The 23475-nt window shown below is 45.4% G+C and overlaps 2 protein-coding genes across 3 annotated transcripts in view; one reads left to right on the top strand and one right to left on the bottom strand.

Annotated features, from left to right (window-relative positions):
• The window catches only part of LOC135906485 (uncharacterized), a 72255-nt gene extending 52657 nt beyond the window's left edge, over positions 1-19598 (bottom strand). Inside the window, exons 1-3 of the mRNA XM_065437891.2 lie at positions 19292-19598; positions 13661-13787; positions 12411-12519 (exon numbers count right to left, since the gene is read on the bottom strand). Coding sequence (XP_065293963.1) covers positions 12411-12519; positions 13661-13787; positions 19292-19490 — 435 coding nt within the window. The 5' untranslated portion in view covers positions 19491-19598. The remainder of the gene's footprint in view (positions 1-12410; positions 12520-13660; positions 13788-19291) is intronic.
• Positions 19599-22086: 2488 nt separating this feature from the next.
• Fdh (alcohol dehydrogenase class-3 Fdh) overlaps positions 22087-23475 on the top strand; it is an 89950-nt gene continuing 88561 nt past the window's right edge. Inside the window, exon 1 of one of the 2 annotated variants that reach the window (XM_065437850.2) lies at positions 22087-22296. In XM_065437850.2, the coding sequence (XP_065293922.1) occupies positions 22285-22296 (12 nt within the window). In that variant the 5' untranslated portion in view covers positions 22087-22284. Of the gene's footprint in view, positions 22302-23475 lie in introns of both variants that reach the window. The other variant, XM_065437845.2, reaches the window with a different exon arrangement.

The following is a 23475-nucleotide window of genomic DNA, read 5'->3' on the forward strand; positions in this document are numbered from 1 at the left end:
GGTCAATTTTCTGTGTTTGGCACAGTTTGGCGCAAAAATTTGCAATTGTATCAAAATGATGCGATTGGCACAGGAGTCCCACCCCTGTGGGTGGCCACCTTTGCAGACACTAGGGCAATCAACTGGTAGCAGAGTCCACAATATTTCTCCCTACATACCTGCCACGAAAACAAATTTTCTAATTGTAGAAAAATTTATAACAAGTTATGTCAGGAAAGGATATTACTTTTGCACTAACCCAATATTTATAGGATAGCATTCATTCCAGCTAGTGTGCCGCCGCCTTTTTCCAAGTGTACACCTGTTGGCACATGTTGGCATATAACAAATACGTGCATTTGTCTGAGGCTGTATTCACTCTGATTAATGCCCATGTCATTAGGTGTTTCAGTTTGAAGTGTCCTGCCAGTGTGATCTTTAAAATCGAATTGAAGATGTCTTCTGAGCTTCTTTCACTGTTAACACTATACTCGAACCTCATAACTAAACTGACGTGGGAGCAAAAATTCCTTTGTTATATCTGTTACTTCGTTACATACATCATTGCCATTTACTGCAATATATGGCCAATGCGCTGCACAACTGTAGACATGTAACAAATAAGAAGACTTAGCAGCCCGCGAAACCACTACACGGCCACATGTACGATTAAATCTCAATAAAACAACAAATATTGTTTGGCACGTGCGACAAACGACTTCTTAGCACCTAATGTGACAGCCTTTAGATGGCTGCCTTCTGTTCCAATGTGATGGTCTTTCATTTCTGCTTTCCACTTGGCTCATCATGACTGAGCAGGACGTGGCACACAACACAGCAGTCTGCTGTGGCCTTCAACAATGCATTGATGCCAATGCAATCTCGGAAGCTACGCCTAGCTGCCAGACTGCGGCATCCCGAAAAGAGAGAGTGAAGTGAATACATTAATCTTTCGCACTGTCACGCGTAGCCATGCAGTGTTGGAGGTCATGCCCAGGGTGCGCAGCATGTGCAGACCAGTCATGGGCATGACCTCAGAGATTGTACCAAGGATATCGCGGAGGTGACGCGCAGCTGCACCTGCCTGCGTAGCACTCCCGCAGAGAAAGGAGCATGTGAATGCACTAATATTTCACATCGTTCTGCCTACTTGCGCAATGTAGCACAGCTCGTGCAAGCAGGCACATGCAGCTAGGCGTGGCCTTCGAGATTGTGCGGGGGAGATCTCAGGGGCCACGCCTAGCTGCACCTGTTTGTGCGATGTACCGCAGTAAGCAAGAGAGGTCTGTGGAGACAGTGCGATAGTGGGCCTCTTCGATTATTTGTCCCCCACTGTCCCAGACTGTCCGAGGCGGTGCTTTCAGCCAATGAGCTTTGCATATGCAGTGCCTCGGACAATCCCCCCCCCCGTCCCCCGTCCTAAATGAAACTCTTCGCCCATTTTTCACCCTCAAGAGAGACGCACCTACTCTTGTGCAAATAAACTAATTTCACCAACATATTGTCATAGGCAGGCATAAACATTATAGCTAAACTCTGACTCAGGCAAGAGAGTCTACTGTAAGTTTCGCGGTTCCTTTTTTCCCCTTGATACAGGCAGGGGAATTTCATTTTGGATCCACAGAAAACGACTGAGTTCAGAGTTCTTGTTCTGTAGAGAAACACTACAGGTGAGCCTCACATTTATTCTATATTGATGATCTGTGAACGTCTCTCAAGCACCGCTTTGTAAATCACAGGACACTGGACAGCAATATACAGAGCTTGCAATTTGTCCTACAAAGAAACGCCGCCATGTGTAACATTAAGTCAGTGCAGCCCGCCTTTGAATTTCAAATCAAAGGTATGAGAATGGCACATGTCCTTATGCTAAAAGTGGAGTGAGAGATATGGAAGGCAAAATGGCAGGCCATTAAAGTAGAACTCCCATGCGACACGATCGACTCTCTAGTTGAATGTGACAGAGACCTGCTCCTGAAGTTCACACACTCCTCAAATTATTGACAACAGACAACACTGAAGAGAGTAAAGACATATTTGTGAAATATGACGTCTGAGGAGTGGCTTGACTGGCTAGATCTTATATTCATTCACTGGGTGCCTGTCAGTGTCGACGAAGTTATCTCAGTGTTTAAGGAGAAACCTCCGGGTATGAAAATTGCAGCGTGAAGAAGTGATTCAAACCCAGGACAAAAAAGTAACTGCATTAAAGGCAGTGTCATTATTACAGTCATACTGTTAAAAGCACATAGGTAGAAGACGGCTTGGTGTAGTAGAATCATGATGCCATCTTCTCATTGAAAAAATCTGATGCCTCCTAAATCTGCAAGCGTACACGTCGCATTTCTGAATAAAATACTATAGGTATAGTTGAGCTTGAACCCTCATCTATGGCTATCATTGCGTCCTGTTGCTGTGTCTTTTGCCAACCTGTTGGACACTTTCACATTTTTCTGGTTCGCTAAAAACAATGCTATTAAGAGAAAGATGGACAACAGCTGCACATCCATGTTTGATGCTCTTTCGCAAGTTTACTTCTTGCCTATACGCAATGATGGAAGTGGCACTTGGTCTTTTGGAGCAGAAATATATGCTTTCAGAGCAGAAAACCTTGCTGTTTAGAGCCAGAAAGAAATGCTTTGGAGTGCTAACTTACTGCTCTGGTGCAAAGAGGAAACTCTGCATAAGTTAGTACTTTCTGAAACATTGCATTGAATATGTATTATACCAATATGCAAGTATTTTTTCTTCAACTTGAAGTTCCATTTTATTGTTGTTATAGAAGAAGATGTAGATGAGCACAAACGTAATTCTAATGAACAGTTAATTCTGCATTTCAATAGCGCATTTGATAAATAATAAATGTTCACCTCAAGGAATTGAGCCACCTGCAGTGTAGATAGTCTATCGCACGTTCACGTATGCAAGCAGCACGGTCACAACTACGTAAATTGCAGTGTGTATGTCATCAACACGCCTATGGGCAACCTGCAATGATATTTGCCTGTACATGTCCTGCCACCTAGCAGCGGCAATGAGCACCCGCGGGTAGGCCCTCACCGTCATTTCACCATTGTCCATTGTGCGCTCAGGCGTGCCTGAAAGCCTGCTTTTCCAATTTTCCAATGGAATCACCGCGGCCTCTTGGCAGCTCCTTCGTGAGAAGTGTGAACAAAAAGAACAAGCGCAGATACTGCTGTGTTAAGGATTGTCACAAGTGCGAAGGTGATGCCGGTATTAAATTGTACCGCTTCCCTTCAAAACCAGGGGAAGCAACCCCGCGGCTGAAGTGGATCGTCGCGGTTTGTGTCGGTGTTGAGAATTTCTGTTAAACGAACTAAGACGCAAATGCAAAAATAATAAAAATAAATAAAGAACCAGCAGCGGCATCCGTAAAAACACACAATAAAGCATCAACTTCATAAAAACGCGTGAACTGATTCCTGCTTTTATAAATCAGTTTAGATTGTTGTTTAGCTCGTCTTGCTCCAAAACAAACGCACAGTGGTTGTTATGTGCCAAATCTAGCTTCGTAAGCGCTCCGTGCTGGAGCTTTGTACGCGCTGTGCTGCTTCCTGTGCCAAGATCAAGACGCGAATGCTGGAACCAAGCTCATTCGTGCCGATATTTTCTCGAGCTTAAACAACAGAACTAAGGTTAGAGTACACTGAAGCCCACGTCAAGTATTCGAAAATTAGCATTTCTCTCGCGCACGCTAGCGCATATTTGTTCAGTCTTCACGTTGTTTACTTTCAGCTGATTGCTTTCTATGATGCTTCAGCGGTAATGCCCTCTCACATTTGAGACCGAACGACAATACCAGAATATGCTCGAGGCACTTTGTCAACGGAGAAAAAAGCACTTACCTGGAAATTCACCAAAACCTCCACAACTGTGAGGTGCAAGGCACGCTCCAAGTAATGAAGCAACAAATGACAGTTCAAAGATGTCCATGGCCGTATTTGCTCACTTAGGTGGCTTAAAATAACGATTTGCTAACTCACTTTGAGTTTGACGTCGTAAGCATGCTTGCTTTGTTGTGACAAATACTTCGCGACCTGCGGTGGTTGCTTAGTGGCTATGGTGTTGGGCTGCTAAGCACGAGGTCGCGGGATTAAATCCCAGCCACGGCGGCCCAACTTCGATGCGGTCGAAATACCAAAACACCCATGTAATTAGATTTAGGTCCACGTTAAAGAACCCCAGGTGGTCCAAATTATTCCGGAGTCTCTCACTTAGAGGAACCTTCCACTAAACTACGTAAAGCATCTGGATGCCTTGGAGAAGGATGTTGGCTAGCTTCGCGTAAAGGAAGCAAAGCTGATGGCCATGGCGTTATCTCTTGCAAGCCAGTGAGAAGTACACAGGTGACGAGATGCTTGTGGTGACCTCACCCCAGCATTTCTTCTGGATTTCTCAAGCTGACAGGCTGCCACGGCAACCTTCTCACAAGGATAATGTGTTGGCAGGCTAGTTGGTAAGACACTATTTAGGAACTTAAACTGCGCTAGGGATGAAACACCAAAGCAGGAGACTTCTACTTTGGTGTCTCGTCCCTAGTGCAGTTCAAGTTCCCAAATAACCTTCTTGGCATTTTTTAAAAGGCCCCTTTTGGGGCCAGCAAAGCGATGCCTCAGCGAAGCTCACATATTGCATTCTGCCCGTGACTCCTCTTTCCAGTTGTTATAGCAGTGCCATGCTTGAGTGCTGACAGCAGAGCTTGCACGCAAAGTTCAGAGTTCGCAGAAAGCAGAGTTCAACAGTTCAACGAGTGAACACAACCAGCAGCCACATGGAGGAAGGTGGTAGGGAGGAGCACTGGCCTCCTCACCATTATAGTTTTCTCACAACAGCTCTGCCATTCCCCTATTTTGATTTTTTTCATCCAACCCAGGTATAACAATTATCCGTTATAACAATGGAATTTTTCTGGGACTTGAATATTGTTATAGGTGGGTGCGACTGTATATATTTGATGAAATGCACTTTGAACAACAGAACCAAATTTATTTTCAATGTTTCAGCCCAGAACCTTCGAAAATAAATTTGATTTTGAATTAGGATTTCTTTACATAACTGAAGTTGCCATGAACTCTTATTTTTCAACTATATATATATATATATATATATATATATATATATATATATATAGTATTTTTTTCAACTATATTGACGCATGTATTCTATGCAGACGATGACGACGATGGGAGCACTAACAGACTCCGCCTAGTGGGTCAAAGTGAGATTGGTGGATGACGAAGAAGACGTGTCTCTGCTCTGTTTGTTTTTGAACAGATTGTCCTGTTGTTCGTGAAGAACGTCTTCTTGTGTTCTGTCCGCATTGTATCGCGACACTGGTGGAGGTGCGGGGTACTGACCGCGGCTGATGAGTCGGAGTCCTTCTGGGAGTCGCTCAACTAGCCCGGACGCACTGTTGCCAATTACGACACCCGTGCATCGCTTTAGTTGTCGACTGCTACGCCTTGCCCCGGGAGTTCTCCGCTCTTCAACCACCTCTCTCCAGGAGCTGCACACATCTCGCTATGACCGAAACCAGTCCAACACAAGCACCCCAAAGCAGTCGGCTTCCCAGTCCACAACAGGTAACCGTTCTGCATCCGCTGGTTCCCGAACGCTATCGCGGAGCAGTCTTCGAAGACACTGAAGACTGGCTGGACAAGTATGAACGCGTCGCACAGATTAATCAGTGGAGTGAACAGCAAAAGCTCTCCCACGTCTATTTCGCCCCTGACGACAGTGGCCGTACTTGGTTCGAGAACCGGGAAGGTAGCCTTACGAGCTGGCATGACTTTCGGCAGAAGATCACCGATACTTTTGCGAGTGCCGACCGACGTGACCGCGCCCAGCAAATGATGGAGCTACGCGTGCAACAACCTAATGAGTCGGTCACAATGTTCGCTGACGACATGGCCCGCCTCTTTCGTAGAGCCGACCCGAACATGACTGAAGATAGGAAGTTGCGCTACCTCATGCGAGGTGTAAAAGAGCAGTTGTTCGCGGGGCTTGTGCGCAATCCGCCAGTCACTGTTACTGAGTTTATCAAAGAGGCTACGGCTATTGATCGGGCCCTTCATCAAAGATGCAGGCAATACGATCGACTGTCCACCAGCACTACAATCAATGCCGCCGCAGTGACTACCGAGTATCAGAACTCCTTGCGTGAGTTGGTCAGAGAGCTCATCAGAGAGGAAATTCAAAAGATCCTGGCACCGACACTAGATAGACCTGTCGCGTCAATCGCCGAAGTGGTGCGTGATGAAATCCGACAGGCGTTCCCGGTAACCGATCATCAAGACCACCAGCGACCCCCGAGTTACGCCGCCGCTGCCCGATGTCCACCACCGGTTGCAACCACATCACCGTACTAACAGCCTCCGACAGCCGCTCCTTGGTCGTCGTCGCCGCAAGAGGAGGCTTCGAGGCGCGCAGCCGTTATGCCGCTTCAGTCATACCGCCAGGCGTCGTTCGCCGCGTCTTGATCACCGCCGCAAAACAACGCTACAGGACGGCCGCAACTTCGGAGAACCGACGTACGGCGCACTGTCGATAGGCGCCCACTCTGTTTTCACTGTGGAGCCGCCGGCCATATTTTGCGTCATTGCTAGCATCGTGACACATCATTTCGACCTCTTCGTCCGTGGTCCTATGGCCGACGTGCAAATGAGGACGCCATGCTACGCCGCGACGATGCTGCTTTTCAGGGACCCCCAATAGCGCACCCGAGTGACGAATCCATGCCCAATGATCGGTCCGATTTCGGCCATCGATCGCGCTCTCCAACTCCTCCATGTCAGATGGCATCATCTACTGGACGTACTTTTGCGGAGCTCCGAGGACGAAGGTCGCAGGCCGGCCACAAGACACTAAAGAGCCCCCAACATTCTCGCTGCAGAACGACATGAAGCCGATAAACATTTAAGAAATTGTGAGCGCCGACATTGATGTTTTCGTGGATGGGCAACCGGTGACAGCGTTAGTCGACACTGGTGCCGACTTCTCTATAATGAGTCAGGAACTCGTCCTGCGTCTGAAGAAAGTAAAGACGCATTGGACGGGACCTCACATAAGGACGGCAGGCGGCCAATTACCGATGCCTAATAGATGTACTGCTAGAGTTAACATCGGGGACTCTTCTTTCGTGGCCGCTTTCATCGTCCTTCCTGTATGCTGCAAAGATTTGATTATTGGAATGGACTTCCTAAAAAAATATGGCGCCGTAATTAACATCCCGGACCGCATGGTGACGTTTTATAATAGCTCCGGTTTAGTCCATTGCTTATCGCCGCAACACAACTGCTTTCGTCTAACAGAAGACGACGTCGTCATCCCCCTCGATCGTGTGCCTTTGTTTCAGTAGCATGCGACATACCGTTTCGTTGCGAAGGAGTTGCAGACCAAATAACCTCGTTGTTGTTTACTCACGGTATCTCGGTCGCACGAGGAATCGTGAATGTCACCGACGGCCGCACAAGCTTGTTGCTAACAAATTTTAGCACAGAGCGACGGCACCTTCCCAAGGGCACAGCTGTGGCTTATTTTGACGGTATTGCAGATATTCGTGGCTGCTGTTCACTACTCGAAGAAGCGCCTACGCGAGACCCAGCTCCTGTACTTGACGTTAGCACTGCTTTGTCGCAGCATGAACGAGAGCGGCTTCTTACGCTATTGGCCAAGTTCAACGGCTGTTTTGCGTCGACGTCCAGCGTCGGTCAGACGCCTCTGACAAAGCACCGAATAGTTACAGAGGATACGGTAAGACCAATTCACCAAAATCCATATCTTGTGGCACCTAGGGAATGTGAAGCCATACAACAGCAAGTGACACAAATGCTTGAAGATGACGTGATCGAACCATCGAGTCCCTGGGCATCTCCTGTAGTTCTAGTCAAGAAAAAAGACGGCAGCTTGTGTTTCTGTGCGGACTACGAAAAGCTAAATAAGGTGACAAAGAAAGACGTGTCCCCGCTTCCCCGTATAGACGATTCACTCGACAGGCTTCAACAGGCACGTTACTTCTCTTCAATGGACTTAAAAAGCGGATATTGGCAAATCGAAGTAGACTCGAGAGACCGTGAAAAATCTGCTTTCGTGACGCCAGATGGCCTATACGAATTTAAAGTCTTGCCTTTTGGTTTGTGTTCTGCCCCTGCTACGTTCCAACGCCTCATGGTTACTGTACTTTCGGATCTGAAGTGGAAAACCTGCTTAGTGTATCTCGACGACGTCATCGTGTTCTCCGCAACGTTTGAAGAACACCTCGAATGGCTTGAAGCGATTCTGCAGTATATACAGTCCGCCGGCCTCACCCTGAAGCTGCAGAAGTGCCACTTTGGCTTCGAGGAACTGCAGTTTCTCAGTCACGTCATCAGCCACGCAGGTGTCCGGCCCGATACTGAAAAAATTGCAGCCGTGGCACAGTTTCCCGTACCATCCGATAAAAAGGCTGTCAGGCGCTTCCTCGGCCTCTGTGCCTATTACCGGCGGTTTATTGCAGACTTTGCACGCATTGCGTCACCGTTAACTCGCCTGACGAGAGATGACGTTGCTTTTGTATGGGGCGACGAAGAGCAAGGTGCATTCAACGACTTGCGGCAACGACTCCAGACACCACCAGTGCTTGCTCACCTTGATGAGACCGCTCCTACATTGCTTCACACTGATGCCAGCAATGTTGGCTAGGGAGCTGTTCTTGTGCAGCGGCAAGACGACACAGAAAGAGTGCTTGCCTATGCAAGTAGAACACTCTCATGTACAGAGGCTAATTACTCCACAACTGAGAAAGAATGCCTCGCCGTGGTATGGGCGGTTACGAAATTTCGCCCATATTTGTATGGCCGCCACTTCACCGTTATCAGCGACCACCATTCACTATGTTGGTTGACAAACCTTAAAGATCCTTCCGGACAACTGGCGCGTTGGAGCCTAAGGCTGCAAGAGTTTGACATGACTGTCACGTACAAGCCGGGGAAACGACATACGGATGCTGACTGCTTGTCTCGATCGCCGATAGAGTCACCTGCTCCGCCCGAAGAAGAAGACTCAGCATTTCTTTGTGTTATGGATACATCCGCAATCGCGCAACAACAACGGGACGACCCTGAGTTGCTTGAACTAATCAATTACTTGGAGGGAAGATCTGCGAAACCACCTAGAGTTTTCACAAGAGGACTGTTGTCGTTTTGTTTACGGGCCAAGGTCCTTTACAAAAAAAAATTTTCTTCGACCGGGTCCCCCTATCTGCTTGTCATTCCTGCAGCTCTTCGTACGGAAGTACTTCAAGCTTGCCACAACGAGGTGACTTCTGGTCACTTAGGCTACACGCGAACATTGGCCAGAGTGCAGCAAAGGTACTACTGGCCGAGACTTACCACCGCAGTGAGACATCACCTGCGCACTTGCCTCGACTGCCAGAGGCGCAAGTCGCCTCCGACGAAACCAGCCGGCCTCCTACAACCCGTCCAGGTCCCTCGAAGACCATTTGATCAAATCGGAATGGATATTTTGGGTCCACTTCCTACTTCTACTGCAGGCAATCACTTTGTTATCGTCGCAACCGACTATCTCACACGTTACGCTGAAACAAAGGCAATCCAGAGCAGCACAGCAGCCGACGTAGCGCGCTTTTTCATTGAGCATGTGGTGTTGCGACACAGAGCGCCAACCGTCTTAATAACCGACCGAGGAACCGCATTTACGGCTGCACTCTTATATCACGTCTTGCTACTAAGTGGAACGGCCCATCGAAAGTCCACCACCTACCATCCACAAACCAATGGGTTAACAGAGCGCTTAAACAAAACAATTGAAGACATGCTCTCCATGTACGTGGATGTTGATCATAAGAATTGGGACGACATCGTACCTTACATCACCTTTGCATATAACACGGCAAAACAAGAGACGACGCGCATGACTCCTTTCACATTTGTTCACGGATGGGATGTACGAACGATGCTGGATGCGATGCTCCCACACGACTTTGACGACACTGATACGGAAGCCGATGTATTTACGCAACGCGCAGAAGAAGCTCGGCAGCTCGCGCGCTTGTGGATCTGCCAGCAGCAAGACTACGACGCAGGCCGCTACGATCTTCACCGTAGAATAGTTACCTATGAAGTCGGCGACAGAGTGTGGGTTTGGACACCGATACGGAAACGAGGCCTCTCCGAGAAACTGTTAAGGCGATACTTCGGACCATATCGGGTATTGCAGCGCCTCAGTGATGTCACCTACGAGGTTGTTCCCCATAATCCCAACTGTATGCGGCGCCGCACACACCGTCCTGAACTTGTGCATGTTGTGCGCATGAAGCCGTATGTGAGCGAATGACTACGCTAGCGGCCTTTACTTTCCGCAAGTGACATTTCTTGTCTAGCATCGGGACGATGCTCTCATAGGGAGGGACAAATGATGCAGACAATGCAGACAATGATGCAGACAGAAAGTCTATGCAGACAACGACGACGATGGGAGCACTAACAGACTCCGCTTAGTGGGTCAAAGTAAGATTGGTGGATGACGAAGAAGACGTGTCTCTGCTCTGTTTGTTTTTGAACAGATTGTCCTGTTGTTCGTGAAGAACGTCTCCTTGTGTTCTGTCCGCGTTGTATCGCGACAATATATATATACATATACATAGTGGGGATGGGGGGGACAGTTTGTTTGGCCCAGTGGAGGCTCGGGCCCCCTCCAAAAAAAAAAAAATCCTGGCTACATGCCTGCAGTGACCTATAGGGGACATCACATGGGAGGGCTCCAGATTAATCACGACCGCCCTCTCTTCTTCAACAAGCACCTATATTAGTATTTAACTCTTTCCAAAGTGAGAACACTACTCAGGTAAGTGCAAACTAAGCATGTTGCTATAAACATTCACAAGAACAACCAAGGTCCTTGACAAAACAATGCACAAAAAAGAATATTCTCGAAAAAAAGAAAAGTAAAATAAGCCTGATACAGTTAAACCTCAATATAATGAACATGGATATAATGAACTATTGGATGTAACAAAGTAAATATAAAATCTGCTTGGTCATACATTATTTCAATGGAGTATTGTCCCGCTATAACGAAATAGAAAATGTGGGATCCGACACAGTATCCATTATCGTGAGGCAACTGTTTGTTTGCACATGCCTCAAAATATATACTGTGACCGAAAAATGCCAAATATAGTCACCGAGTGATTTTTCAGGTGCCTGATTTTTTGGACCTGCACAATTCTTGTGGTACTGCCACCTACCTTTAGAACGAATGCATAATGGCAATAACCGAAATTTGGTATGTTGCTTAGTGTTCCGGGCATGAACTGGGAGTGCAATACTGCAAACAAGGCAGTGACGGACAATGTTGCTGCCATGTTGGCTGGTATGAAACTGCAGCTTTGGTTGCCAATTCCATACGAAGCACCACTGGTTAGGCCTAGCAGCGGTTGGCACAGTGGCTGGTGACAAGTTTATTTATTTACGTACTTAGAAAGACCTCACAGGCCTACGAAGAGGCGTAGGGTGCGGGGGGCATATGGTACAATTTATCACAAAATACAATTAGTAAAAAGACATTGATGCATACAAGGATTAAAATATTAACTCAAAGTTGTCGTGGGAAGCTCACTAACAACATGTTTGCACTCGTAGACCATATTGGTGGTCGAGAGAGAGATCAGATACAAGAGCTAGACTGAACGTTATAGTAACACAGCACACAGTACAGACACAAGTGCAATCTCCTCTGTCACTCCGTGTCCGGAAAGTCTGTTGGCAGCGTGCACATTTTCGCCAGCAGCTTGTATTGGTTCGACTGCAGTCAGCAAGCCAACATGCCAATCCCGCACAATAACAACAATCACGCAATTGTGTATTTGCGGTGGTGAAGAGCACATGTAATTTATTGTTTCCGTGCCTTGTATTGACACGGCAAAATTTCTACAGGTCATCAAAATCCGCAGGAGACCCTTTGCTCACCCATCAGAGGCACCTCACCTCACTGGCGTTTCTTTCGCACAGACCTGATCGCAATCTTTTTTTGCCGATATCTATGCGCATGCTTATAACAATTATCGGATATAACAAAGGTATTTTCGTGTCCAATGCAACTTTGCTATAACGAGGTTCAACTGTATACAGCACCAAACTTACCCTCTCATAATGAAAGTACAAAAAAAATGCAACTGAATGATTGTACACATGAAAAACTCACTACTTGAGCTCCTTATTTAAAATAAGCAAACCCAAACAAACAAACAAACAAACAAACAAAAAAGCAGCCATTTAGTAAATCTGAGTCTGGAAACATTTACGTAAATAAACAAGACAAAACAAAGATTGCATTTCCCATTCAAGTGCCCAGCTTCTCAAGGTCTAAGCTTTTACCAGCAAGACACCACCTCAAGGGTCTGTAGCACTGACCTCACTGACAGGGTGGTTATGGACATCATCCAGAAGCTTGACTTCCAGGTAGTTGCCATCTGCAGAAGCCACTACCTTTATCCTGGCTGTGCAGCCAATCTTGAACGTCCTGTAATGAGCATTCAGGAGACACTTAAGCAACACCATAAAAAAGAGACTGTTTCAAAGGCAACTGGTGTTAGCAGGCTGCACAAAGAACCTTACTCATAGCACACATTTTTTTTTTAAAAGCTTGCCCTGAGCACAAACCCTCTGTGGGAGATGATTTACCTTTAGATGAAGCATTCAAGCAGCAGCAAACTAAGAACAGCAGACTGGTAAGCAACACATTGTTTTTATATCACAGTGACTTCTTCAGTGACTTTGCTGTTGACAAATTCACCTTCTTCAGAAACTTGTCTGAACGAACTTGCTTAAAGCAAGTACGCCCTCTGGTGTCCTTTCCTTACAGAACACTTCCATGGTATTGTCAGAGATTGACAAGCGAAACTCCCTTTGTGCCTTGTTTTACTGGATATCCATTCACATTTAGGATTACTGTGAGGAACTGGTAGAATTCCCAGCATTATCAGTGTGTTCCTGTGGAACCATGGCAACCTGTTTACATCTTGAATGTTTCCTAGTACTTAGGATCTCTGTTTGTTCAATATGCGTCACAATATGCAAGTTCTTTACGTATGCATTCTTTGCAATCCTGCAGACCTAAAAACTTTTTGCAAACAACATTTGTTCTTATAAAGCTTGACACAGCATTAGAAAAACTGTAAACTGAGATAAATTCATAAACTTGGCAGGTATGTGCTTAATTAAGTATGCTACCTTATAGACTCCTGCAAAGGCCGCACCTCAACTGGACAGCCCAAAATTTGGGGAAAAAAAAAATTCCAAGAGACAAGCAATCGTGTTTAATGTCCCGATGCCATGCACGAGCATTGGCGAATTTTTGCGCACTGCATACTTCCACATGCCACCACTAGATGGTCAGTACCATCTAGTAGCGTCACATAGTATCTAGAGCCATCTAGTACCAGTGCGTAGAGGGGCAGAACCAAGTGGTTCAGTCCCACTTAAGAACCGCACTTTATCAAAATTGTAAAAAAAAAAAGCGCGGCCCTTATACGAGTCTATATGGAATTTCTAGAATGTTTTAATTGGTATGGAAAGATACGTAAATGTAAAATTGCACAAAGTATTTGAAAATTTTGAGCAGGTTATAAATAGCAAAAAACAGAGAACGGTAATCCATTAACCTTTGGTTGGGACGTGCTCCTGTGGATTTGGATGTGTATTTCCGGCCACCATTTGCACAGCTGAAGATTATTTCTGAATAGACCAGCTCTTCTCTGATGGGCCTTTTCAAGCCTTTTTTCCGGGCACCTGCCACAAGAACAACACAGAAAAGTACTGCAACATCTGCGCCACCACAGCCAAACAATGACAACCGCACACATTTCATTGCAAAAGGTCATACTCTAACAAATAAAGCTGTAGCCAATTTGTTGTTAATTGCTGCTGGGTGTTTTGCCTTCGTGATACAACAAAAAGCTTCAAGAAAAAGCTTATTGTGGCAAGTACAAAACTTAGTGCAATGAGCAGAGGCACTCGTACTACATCGGTCACTTTCCATGCAGAAATTTACTGCCACTAGCAGGGATGGTACATGGAAGCTGAATAGCGTACTCTTTAGGCTAGCATCATATGCATCACCATAGTTATCAATGCCCCCCCCCCCCCTTTTTTTAAGTTGTGGTGTTTTACATGCCAAAACCACGATCTGATTACGAGGCCTGCTGGGTTAATTTTGACCACCTGGGGTTCTTGAACATGCACCGAATGCACGGTACAGGGGCATTTTTTATTTCACCCACATCAAAATGCAGCTGCCGTGTATCAATGCCCTTATCAACTGGTAAATACTGAAAGCATATTTAGCGCCAGCAAACAAGGATGGAAGGGAGACGACAACACAATGCGTCGTCTCCCTTCCGTCCTTGTTTGCTGGCGCTAAATATGCTTTCAATTTACCAACACGCCCAACAAAGGGCAATGGTAAATACTATACTTGCATAATGAAACAGAAGTAAAACGCCCCATAAATGCAATTACTCTAGAGTGCAATGCCATGCCGCCATGGATACGGTCACTAAAGCTGATGCAGACTCTGATCTAATTGTACGAGCCAAAATTATGCACGTGTCACACAAACTATAGACAGTAGAAATGGAAATACAGGCATTAGTGAGCCCTAAATTTACATGTTTCATTCTGCGAGTACTGTACTTGCAGGCGGCCAGCAGTGCAATGTATAAGAACTATTGCAGTTTCAGCTGGTGTCACTATTTACATCGTTTGTAGGGAGCAATTTTCTGACAAAACCTCTGGGTTTGAAATTTGGTCACTGTATGAAGGATACCATGAGCATGTTTAGGCTTACATTGCCAAGGAAGTGACTGACTTCTATAAAGGCCACTATTCTTTCTGGAACTGTCAGTTTTAATAGAAAGAAATAGCAATTTAGGCCCAACACAAAAAATTATGTTGTGACACTGACAACGAACACAAGCATTGTAAATTTGAGAGCATGTACGTGTAGGAGTTGTCTTACAGTGTCAATGGGAAATAAACAAGAAGACAGACCAACAAAATGCATTAGTCATGGTGAGTAAGGAAAAGTGTGTCTCAGTTTATGTCACACAAGTTCGTGACAGTTTAATAGCCATACAAGAAAGAGATAGAAATGCAACAGAGCACATTAGATAATAAAAACAACAAGAAGCAAGATATTCACAGGATGAAGTAAAAAACTTTTAGCACACATATGAAAAAAAAAAAAGCAAATAGAATATACACAGGCTGAATGAACAGCATTACTGCTGGCTGAAGATTAAGACATCTTTCAGAAAGTAATATATAAAGCACACTGATTAATGAAAACTGCATTAAAGGGATTCTGAAACAATTTTGACCGTTGTGCATGAACACGCTACTTTGGTAAAGGGAGGTTCCTGTGAACATCAAAATGGTCAATTTCCAATCCCCTGTGCAAATAAATTTAATTTATAAATGAATTTTAAACATTTCACACCCCTGCCAATCAAAGCTATGCCTATCTGCAAATTTTTTTCCCAACCCTGCCTATTTTGCATAAAATGGATGAGTGGTGCCACTCAAGCAAGCAATGCAATTTCAAAGTCTCCTGTGTTATATTATCTGGGATACTTTCAGCATGTTGTTTTATAAACCTTCTTAAACAGTAGGCTTATACATGACAACCTGCCTCTAAAGATGGATGAGCAAAGGTAATAAACATGAACTACTCATCAAAGCTATATCAAACTGCAAGCCAAGAATGTGGACTGTCTGCTGCTGTTGTCTTTATGCATATGTTCGTGTGGAAAGAGTGGAGTAAGCAGTTCAAGTGGAGAAGCTGGGTTACGTGAAATATCTCTATGGTTAAATAGAGCAAGGGGAGGGATGACAAAATGTTGGACAAATTGCCACCTAATATGTCAGCACCCTTTGTGGTACTAATAACATACAATCTGGACCGCTATTTTATAGCGATGTCTTTCGCTCAATTTTATGCCAGTTTTATAATCCACCATTCACTGCTGGCTGATCTCATTCGCAATGCACGCAGAGCGTCGCTCTCATCACTGACGAAGCAAGAAAAGGAAAATGCATTGGAAAAGGCACTGCTGCAAAATAATAGGCCCCGAAATGGGCTCTACTTGGCATCACGTCAGATGTAAAACCAAAAGAAACAAAGCATAAAAGGAACACACTGTACCTCACTGCATGGCAGTTTTTTACAATACATTCTAACAGGTGAACATTATCATTTAAGCAGCACAAGGGCAGCTCTAAATGGGGGCTGGAGGGTTGCAGCTAACCACCAAATATTTCCGTCCTCCTTTTATACTATCAAGGAGTGCCAACTGATGTTCAAACTGGCGGACCCTGGCTATTAGTCTGAGTGCATGTGTTGTGGTTTTCTTCATAGCAACACTCATTACACTTGCAGTCAAAAATATAAGGGTGGGGGGACACCTTGCAGCTAGAATACACAGCGCCTTCTTTGGCCATATTCAGTGCATTCATCACAGGACACACGATTCGAGCATATGCAAAGTGTTGGAAGCTCCCTAAAGGAACTCTGAGCCAATGCAGCTTAAAAGAGCAGGACAGGGTTGTAGAAGAAGGCAATGATTACAGAACGTACCCTAATTGCCTTATCTCCTTGGGGAGCTTTCTCTACTCCCCGCCATTTGCATCCTCACAAGTGACATTCCCTACGATTACATTCTAGGGAAAATTCTATGGGTGAATATCGACAACAGCAACACAATTTGAAGTGATCAGCAAGGCACCTTGTTTCTAAAGAATGCACTGCAACAAGGCCACACATGAAAGTACTTCCAACTCTACTCCCCTAGCTTCCAGCAGCCTGTGTACACTAAAATTTCAGAGCAATATTTCAGACTGATCAAGGGTCTGAATATCCTTGTGCAAGTTCAAATATTGTATATTTACATATTTCAACAAGAAAAGATCATAGTTGTCTTGAGCTGTGAAAAACTAAAGTAAACATACCTTCAATAAGAACATGTTTATGTTATCCATTTGTTCATCCATATTCTGAAGTGCACCATTCATCTCCCTTGAGAAATACTTGAACTCTTTAACATGGCAATCACAGCCATTCAAATAAAGAACATTTCATTTATCATGACAACATTCTGGGATTTAGACATGAACAATACCATACCACCTTCTTGCACCTCAAATGAAAATGAGAAAATCATGTTGTGCACCTCTCAATAGCAAAATTCTGGCCCCGACACGACGTAGCCAACTGCTGCATGTGAAAACCCTGAGCATCTGTTTATTCCACTTATCAAAGCTGCAGTAGTAATGCAATAAAATTAGAAATGCTTTCGCACCTTGTGTACTAATAATAGCAACCTGGACCTGTGTAATCAGTATTGTAGCTGAAAACTATAGTTAAATATGGCTTGTGCAGTACTGGTGCATGGACTGTGTCCTCACACATTACATTCCCACCATGATAGCTCACGGACTATGCTGGTCTGCTGCTGAGCATGAGGGCCCAGATTCTGTTCCCTGCCAACTATCGTTCCTGTAGATGCAGCAAGTGGCCTACAATTTTGCTCAAAGGCCACTTGTTCTTTCCTTCAACTTCCTGAAACACCTGCCACATTTTGTGTTTACTGGCATCCAGCATAACACTAGAAGTTCTAAAGTGGCACCCAGGGAGCATTATACAGCAAACGTCTTTTTTATATGGTTTAGTAGTAGCCAGGACAGAAGTAAAATAAATGTTGCATGAGAAGGCGAGCTATCTTTTCACACCACACGCTCTATCTCATTTGCTCAACAAATGCATGCAAGCAACATTCCACTGCTGCCTTTTCCCATATTGGAGCCAAGAGCTTGCCTCCTCCTCATTTTCTAACCCCCACATCCCTTTGCAGTACGACGAAATGCAGTGTGCATTTCATCGTATGACGAAATGCGCACTGCATACTTTCATCAGTGGTGCAACTGGCTTGCCAATTTGCAACTTGACAGACAACCCCTCCTTTCTTCTTTGCCACATCTTTGGGGAATGAGTGGACGCTCACTTCACTTGCCACAGTTCTGTTGGTGCATTGCGGCATGCAGCACATGCGATTGCTTTCTAATTTCATCTTGAACAAATAATGCATAAAAACAGATAATCAAGCCTACTAGCCACCAGCAAGCAAGCAAGCAAATGCGCTACCGCCATGCAGCCTGCGGTTACACCAATACTCTTTGAAAAAGTTCGCCGATGGCCGCGGGGTGGCGTGACACTCTACGGAACTTGCTGATGGGCCTAGATCTGCGACACCTTCCATGAAATAATTGTGTCACAACTTGTGACATAAAGGCATGAGACCTAATGTTAAATGAAGTTACATGGTGCATACCTGTCTCTGTTTCATAAGTAACACACTAGTTTTTGGTCTCAAATGCTAGCAGCGAGAGCAGGTTCCCTAGCCTCCGCAAACAACTTTACTTAATACACGGTGCTTCCAAATAATAATTTTGCATGTGATTTCCTAGTACTGCAGAAACTTGTTTACAGCACCATACACTTGTTGCAACTAAAATGCGAAAGTGCTTGGAACATAGCTGACCTATTACTATTTATTATTACTTTGTTTAGCTCGAAACAACGGACACAAGAAAGACGACAGGACAAGGCGCTTGTCCTGTCGTCTTTCTTGTGTCTGTTGTTTTGCGCTAAACATAGTAATTATGGATTCGCACCAAATAGCCCGCCAACGCATTGTGCTGTACTATTTATTAATTCCCCAAGGTCCATCTTGACACACTTTCATTATGTTAGTTTTCTACTCTCTTCATACTGGCATCAGTAAACCGGTTTCCTGTAAAAGTGTCCACAGAGACCCGCGTCACCGAAGCTTATCCGTCATTGACACACTGCCTGCAACAGCCTAAAACGAATGCCATGAAGATTTCGTTCAGGAGTTGTGCAGAGTATTGAGTATCGCAACACACAGCATGAGTTCGGTCAGCCATGCACGCCAACGGCAGTGGATTATAGTGATTTTTTTTAATTCTTCTTACTGGACAATTGAGCGAATATGCAAATAACCCGTGTTACTTGCGTATTCGATAAGTGAAGCATGAACAGCGGTTAGCGATATGCATCGTGACACACACTCATTTATCGATGACTCTCTTTGGACTAAAAATATTGAACGTGGGACACTGAGGTGGATACATAACAACGGCTTCCAAGCTTAGCATGAGCTGTAGTGAATTATCTACACTGCCTATAGCGTTGAACAACGGAGGCGTGAGTAACTTACCCAGGATTGTTCGTGAAGAGCTCCTCCAAAACTGCGTGAAGTGAGTCTCTTCGTACAGCCTGAGTGCAGTGCTAAGTTCTTCTAGCGAAGCAAATTTTGCCCCGACTTCCATAGCAGGAGTTGTCAAGCTAGCGTAACCTGTATGATCACTGTCCATGGTCGCCGTCAAGCTAACGTAGCCCGTGTGATCGCTATTCATGGTGATGCACCATTAACCACACACAAAACGACGGCGCCTTCGCCATCTTCCTGCAAGAAGCGATGTCGATGTGGCGATGCCCATGAACGTTGTTTTAAAAAAGTGAAGTCGACATATGCAGGGATACCATTATAATCACTGCTACAGCCGCTGGTTGGCATGTGCTTCACTGTTTTATCCATGTTTTATTGGTTTATCTAACGAAAAAAAAAATATCTTGGGGGATCGCCAGCCGTTTGTGCGCAGGCGCGAGGAACACTCGTAAAACGGTTGCACCCTTTGGGGTGTATATTTGTCCCACCATAATAATCTGCCTTGCTTGCGTTTCCTTTCCTAAAACTCGGCGCTCGCTACTTTCCTGTCGAGAATGCTGCGTCACACTAATAACGAGCACGCCGTTCGTGACTGCACACTCTAAGAACAGTTTACACCCTTTGGCGCGCCCCTTCTGCCACGCAACGATAATCGTCATCTGCCTTGACGTGTTTCCTTTCTTTAACGCTGCGAGCCCGGAACTTTCAGTAACGAACGGCACGCGCGTTATTGGAAGGGGCCCTCCAAAGGGTGTAAACTGTTCTATGCTGATAACGCGCGTGCCGTTCGTTACTGGAAAGTTCCGGGCTCGCACTGTTAAAGAAAGGAAACACATCAAGGCAGATGACGATTATCGTTGTGTGGCAGAAGGGGCACACCAAAGGGTGCAAACTGTTCTTAGAGTGCACCGGGCTCGCAGCGTTACACTCTTAAAGCGGTTGCACCCTTTGGGGTGTATATTTGTCCCACAACAATAATCGTCATCTGCCTTGCTTGCGTTTCCTTTCTTGAAAACTCAGCGCTCGCTACTTTCCTGTCGAGAATGCTGCGTCACACTGATAACGCGCATGCCGTTCGTGACTGGGAAGTACCGGGCTCGCAGCGTTAAAGAAAGGAAACGCGGGCAAGACAGATGACGATTATTGTTGTGGGACAAGATACGCCCCAAAGGGTGTAAAATTTCTAAGAGTGTAAGAAGAGTTTACACCCTTTGGAGTGCCCCTTCTGCCACACAACGATTATCGTCATCTGGCTTGATGCGTTTCCTTTCTTTAACGCTGCGAGCCCGGTACTTTCCAGTAACGAACGGCACGCGCGTTATTAGCATGATAGCATTGCCGACAGGAAATGCTATCATGCTGATAACGCGCATGCCGTTCGTTACCGGAAAGTACCGCGCTCGCAGCGTTAAAGAAAGGAATTGCGCACAAGACAGATGACGTTTATCGTGTGGCAAGATACGACTCAAAGGGTTTAAACTTTTCTTACACTCTAAGAACAGTTTGCACTCTTTGGCCTGCCCCCTCTGCCACACAACGATAATCGTCATCTGCCTTCATGCGTTTCCCTTCTTGAAAACGCCGCGCCCGCTACATTCCAGTAACAAACGGCATGCGCGTTATCAGCGTGATAGCATTCCTGACAGGAAAGTAGCGGGCGCGGCGTTTTCAAGAAAGGAAACGCATCAAGGCAGATAACGATTATCGTTGTGTGGCAGAAGGGGCAAGGCAAACCTAGGGTGTAACTTTGCCTAAGAGTGTAGAGTGAACGCTACACTCTACACTCTTAAAACTGTTGCACCCTTTGGGGTGTAAATTTGTCCCACAACAATAATCGTCATATTCCTTGCTTGCGTTTCCTTTCCTGAAAACTCGGCGCTCGCTACTTTCCTGTCGAGAATGCTGCGTCACACTGATAACGCGCATGCCGTTCGTGGCTGGAAAGTACCGGGTTCGCAGCGTTAAAGAAAGGAAACGCGGGCAGCACGGATGACGATTATTGTTGTGGGACAAGATACGCCCAAAAGGGTGTAAATTTTTCTAAGAGTGTAAGAACAGTTTACACCCTTTGGCTTGCCCCTTCTGCCACACAAAAATAATCGTCATCTGCCTTGATGCGTTTCCTTTCTTTATCGCTGCAAGCCTGGAACTTTCCAGTGACGAACGGCACACGCGTTATCAGAAGAGGCACTCCAAAGGGTGTAAACTGTTCTATGCTGATAACGCGCGTGCCGTTCGTTACTGGAAAGTTCCGGGCTCGCAGCGATAAAGAAAGGAAACGCATCAAAGCAGATGACGATTATTTTTGTGTGGCAGAAGGGGCAAGCCAAAGGGTGTAAACTGTTCTTAGAGTGTATAGGTGATGTTTCACAACATAAAGACATGTTCACAATATGAGTGGGGATCACTGACTCCAGTCACCCCACACTACCATACCCACACCCAACCGACAGCAAAATTATGCACACAACGGTGACGCAAGACCACGTTCTTACACCGTGTGCAAGACTAACGAAGTGAAAATAACATGTATAGAAATGAATCATTGTTAAATAGATTAAACTATGCAAAATTTTAGCACCGAAACTGAAACTAACTAAACGGCATGGTATGTATTTTGAATCACGTTTTCAATCGTAGCTGGCCCGCCGTTTTCCTGGTTAACTATCGCCACTTAGAAATATGACCAAATGAATAATTTGCGGTTTTGTGTATTTGAAACATTGCTATTAAAGTTGGTGAGGTTACAAATAGTTTCTCGCTAACTTCATTGCTTTAAGTTTCCTGCTCAGGCCCGTGCGGCCGTGTACCCCGTGTGCGCAGCATGAAAGGCAAAACTTGCGTGTCGTGTGCAGCAGTCCGACGGTCCGACTAGTAAGGAGCGTGGAGTAGTAGACTGGCATTAGTAGCACAGTACACACAGTAACTGAGATTTCGCTACCAGCTGTTGTGAGCTGTCATGTCGGCGGGAGGACTAAGCGATGCCACCCAAGGCAAGGTCAGGCGTCTGAGTTGCTCGTCCTGTTGTATCTAGCCGGCAGTGATTCCTTTATCTTGGCGCTTACACTATCACAATTTGACGCGTCGACTCCCACCGGCTTTTATGAAGTACAACAGGAAGATAAGAAAATGCTAATGTAGCCTTCGTGGGTAACTGTTCAATATGTTAAAATCGAAGTTCAGAGCTATGTCTCGGCGTTGCGTGTGCTCATATGCAATGTGCACATATGCCCTAACCAAATTGCTTTCTCGAGGTGCTAGTTGGTGTTTCGCATGTTCTTACCATGGCACATATTGAGAAAGCTCCTATCTTAAATTCACTGCAGAAAGGCACACGTTTTCCCTTTTGTTTAGTGATATCAACGTTGTCTGATATGCACTTAAGTAATTTAGTTTTATTGCCTGCATTGTGTTTTCCTGGCGATGAGGACTCTGCCGACGCTGCACATGGTTTGATGGAGCTAGCGCCTCGTTTATCGATGGCAGGATAGTTCTGTTTCTCGCGATATGCTGCCCGCTTGCCGTCGGTGTTATCTAGGCGAAGTAGCTTACTGTCACAATACTAGTGTGGAAAACCTGAGAGAGAAGCAGATATTCACGTCGTTTACATGATGAATGTAAAACTTTTTAAGCTGGACTAATAGGCTGAAACTACTGGCAGCCAGTGTCACAAACGTGTTGGAAACAGATAAGCACCATGGTCGGGATTGACAAGGAACTTTCAAGTAACTGGCTATGCCCAGTGACGTGCAACTGGTAATTAACTGCTAGACAGTATGATTAAATTTGGGGGGGGGGGAGAGAGATGGGATTTGTTGCGTGCAAACAGCTGGTATAATGTTGAGACTATCTTTAGCACTTGCTTTTGTGGTAATTTGGATGATAGCATGTATCTTACCCAGGTGCTCCTCAGGCAACAATTTCAATACACTGCCATGCCATTGAGGGGACATTCAAAACCACTTGCTCTTACCATTCTATTCCCATACCATCTGCTTTACAGAAAACTGGAATTGTACCAGAATCATTCCAACTTGCCAATGACAGTTCTGCAATTTTCTCCCAATGGAACATTTGCTAAGGATGCAAAAGTACCATGTCAGGAACAGTCCCCCCCGCTTATTGCAGTGGGAGCTTAATCCAGAATCCCCCACTATGGCATGCCGCAATCA

Source organism: Dermacentor albipictus, chromosome 1 (assembly GCF_038994185.2).
Source record: "Dermacentor albipictus isolate Rhodes 1998 colony chromosome 1, USDA_Dalb.pri_finalv2, whole genome shotgun sequence".
Taxonomy (NCBI): domain Eukaryota; kingdom Metazoa; phylum Arthropoda; class Arachnida; order Ixodida; family Ixodidae; genus Dermacentor; species Dermacentor albipictus.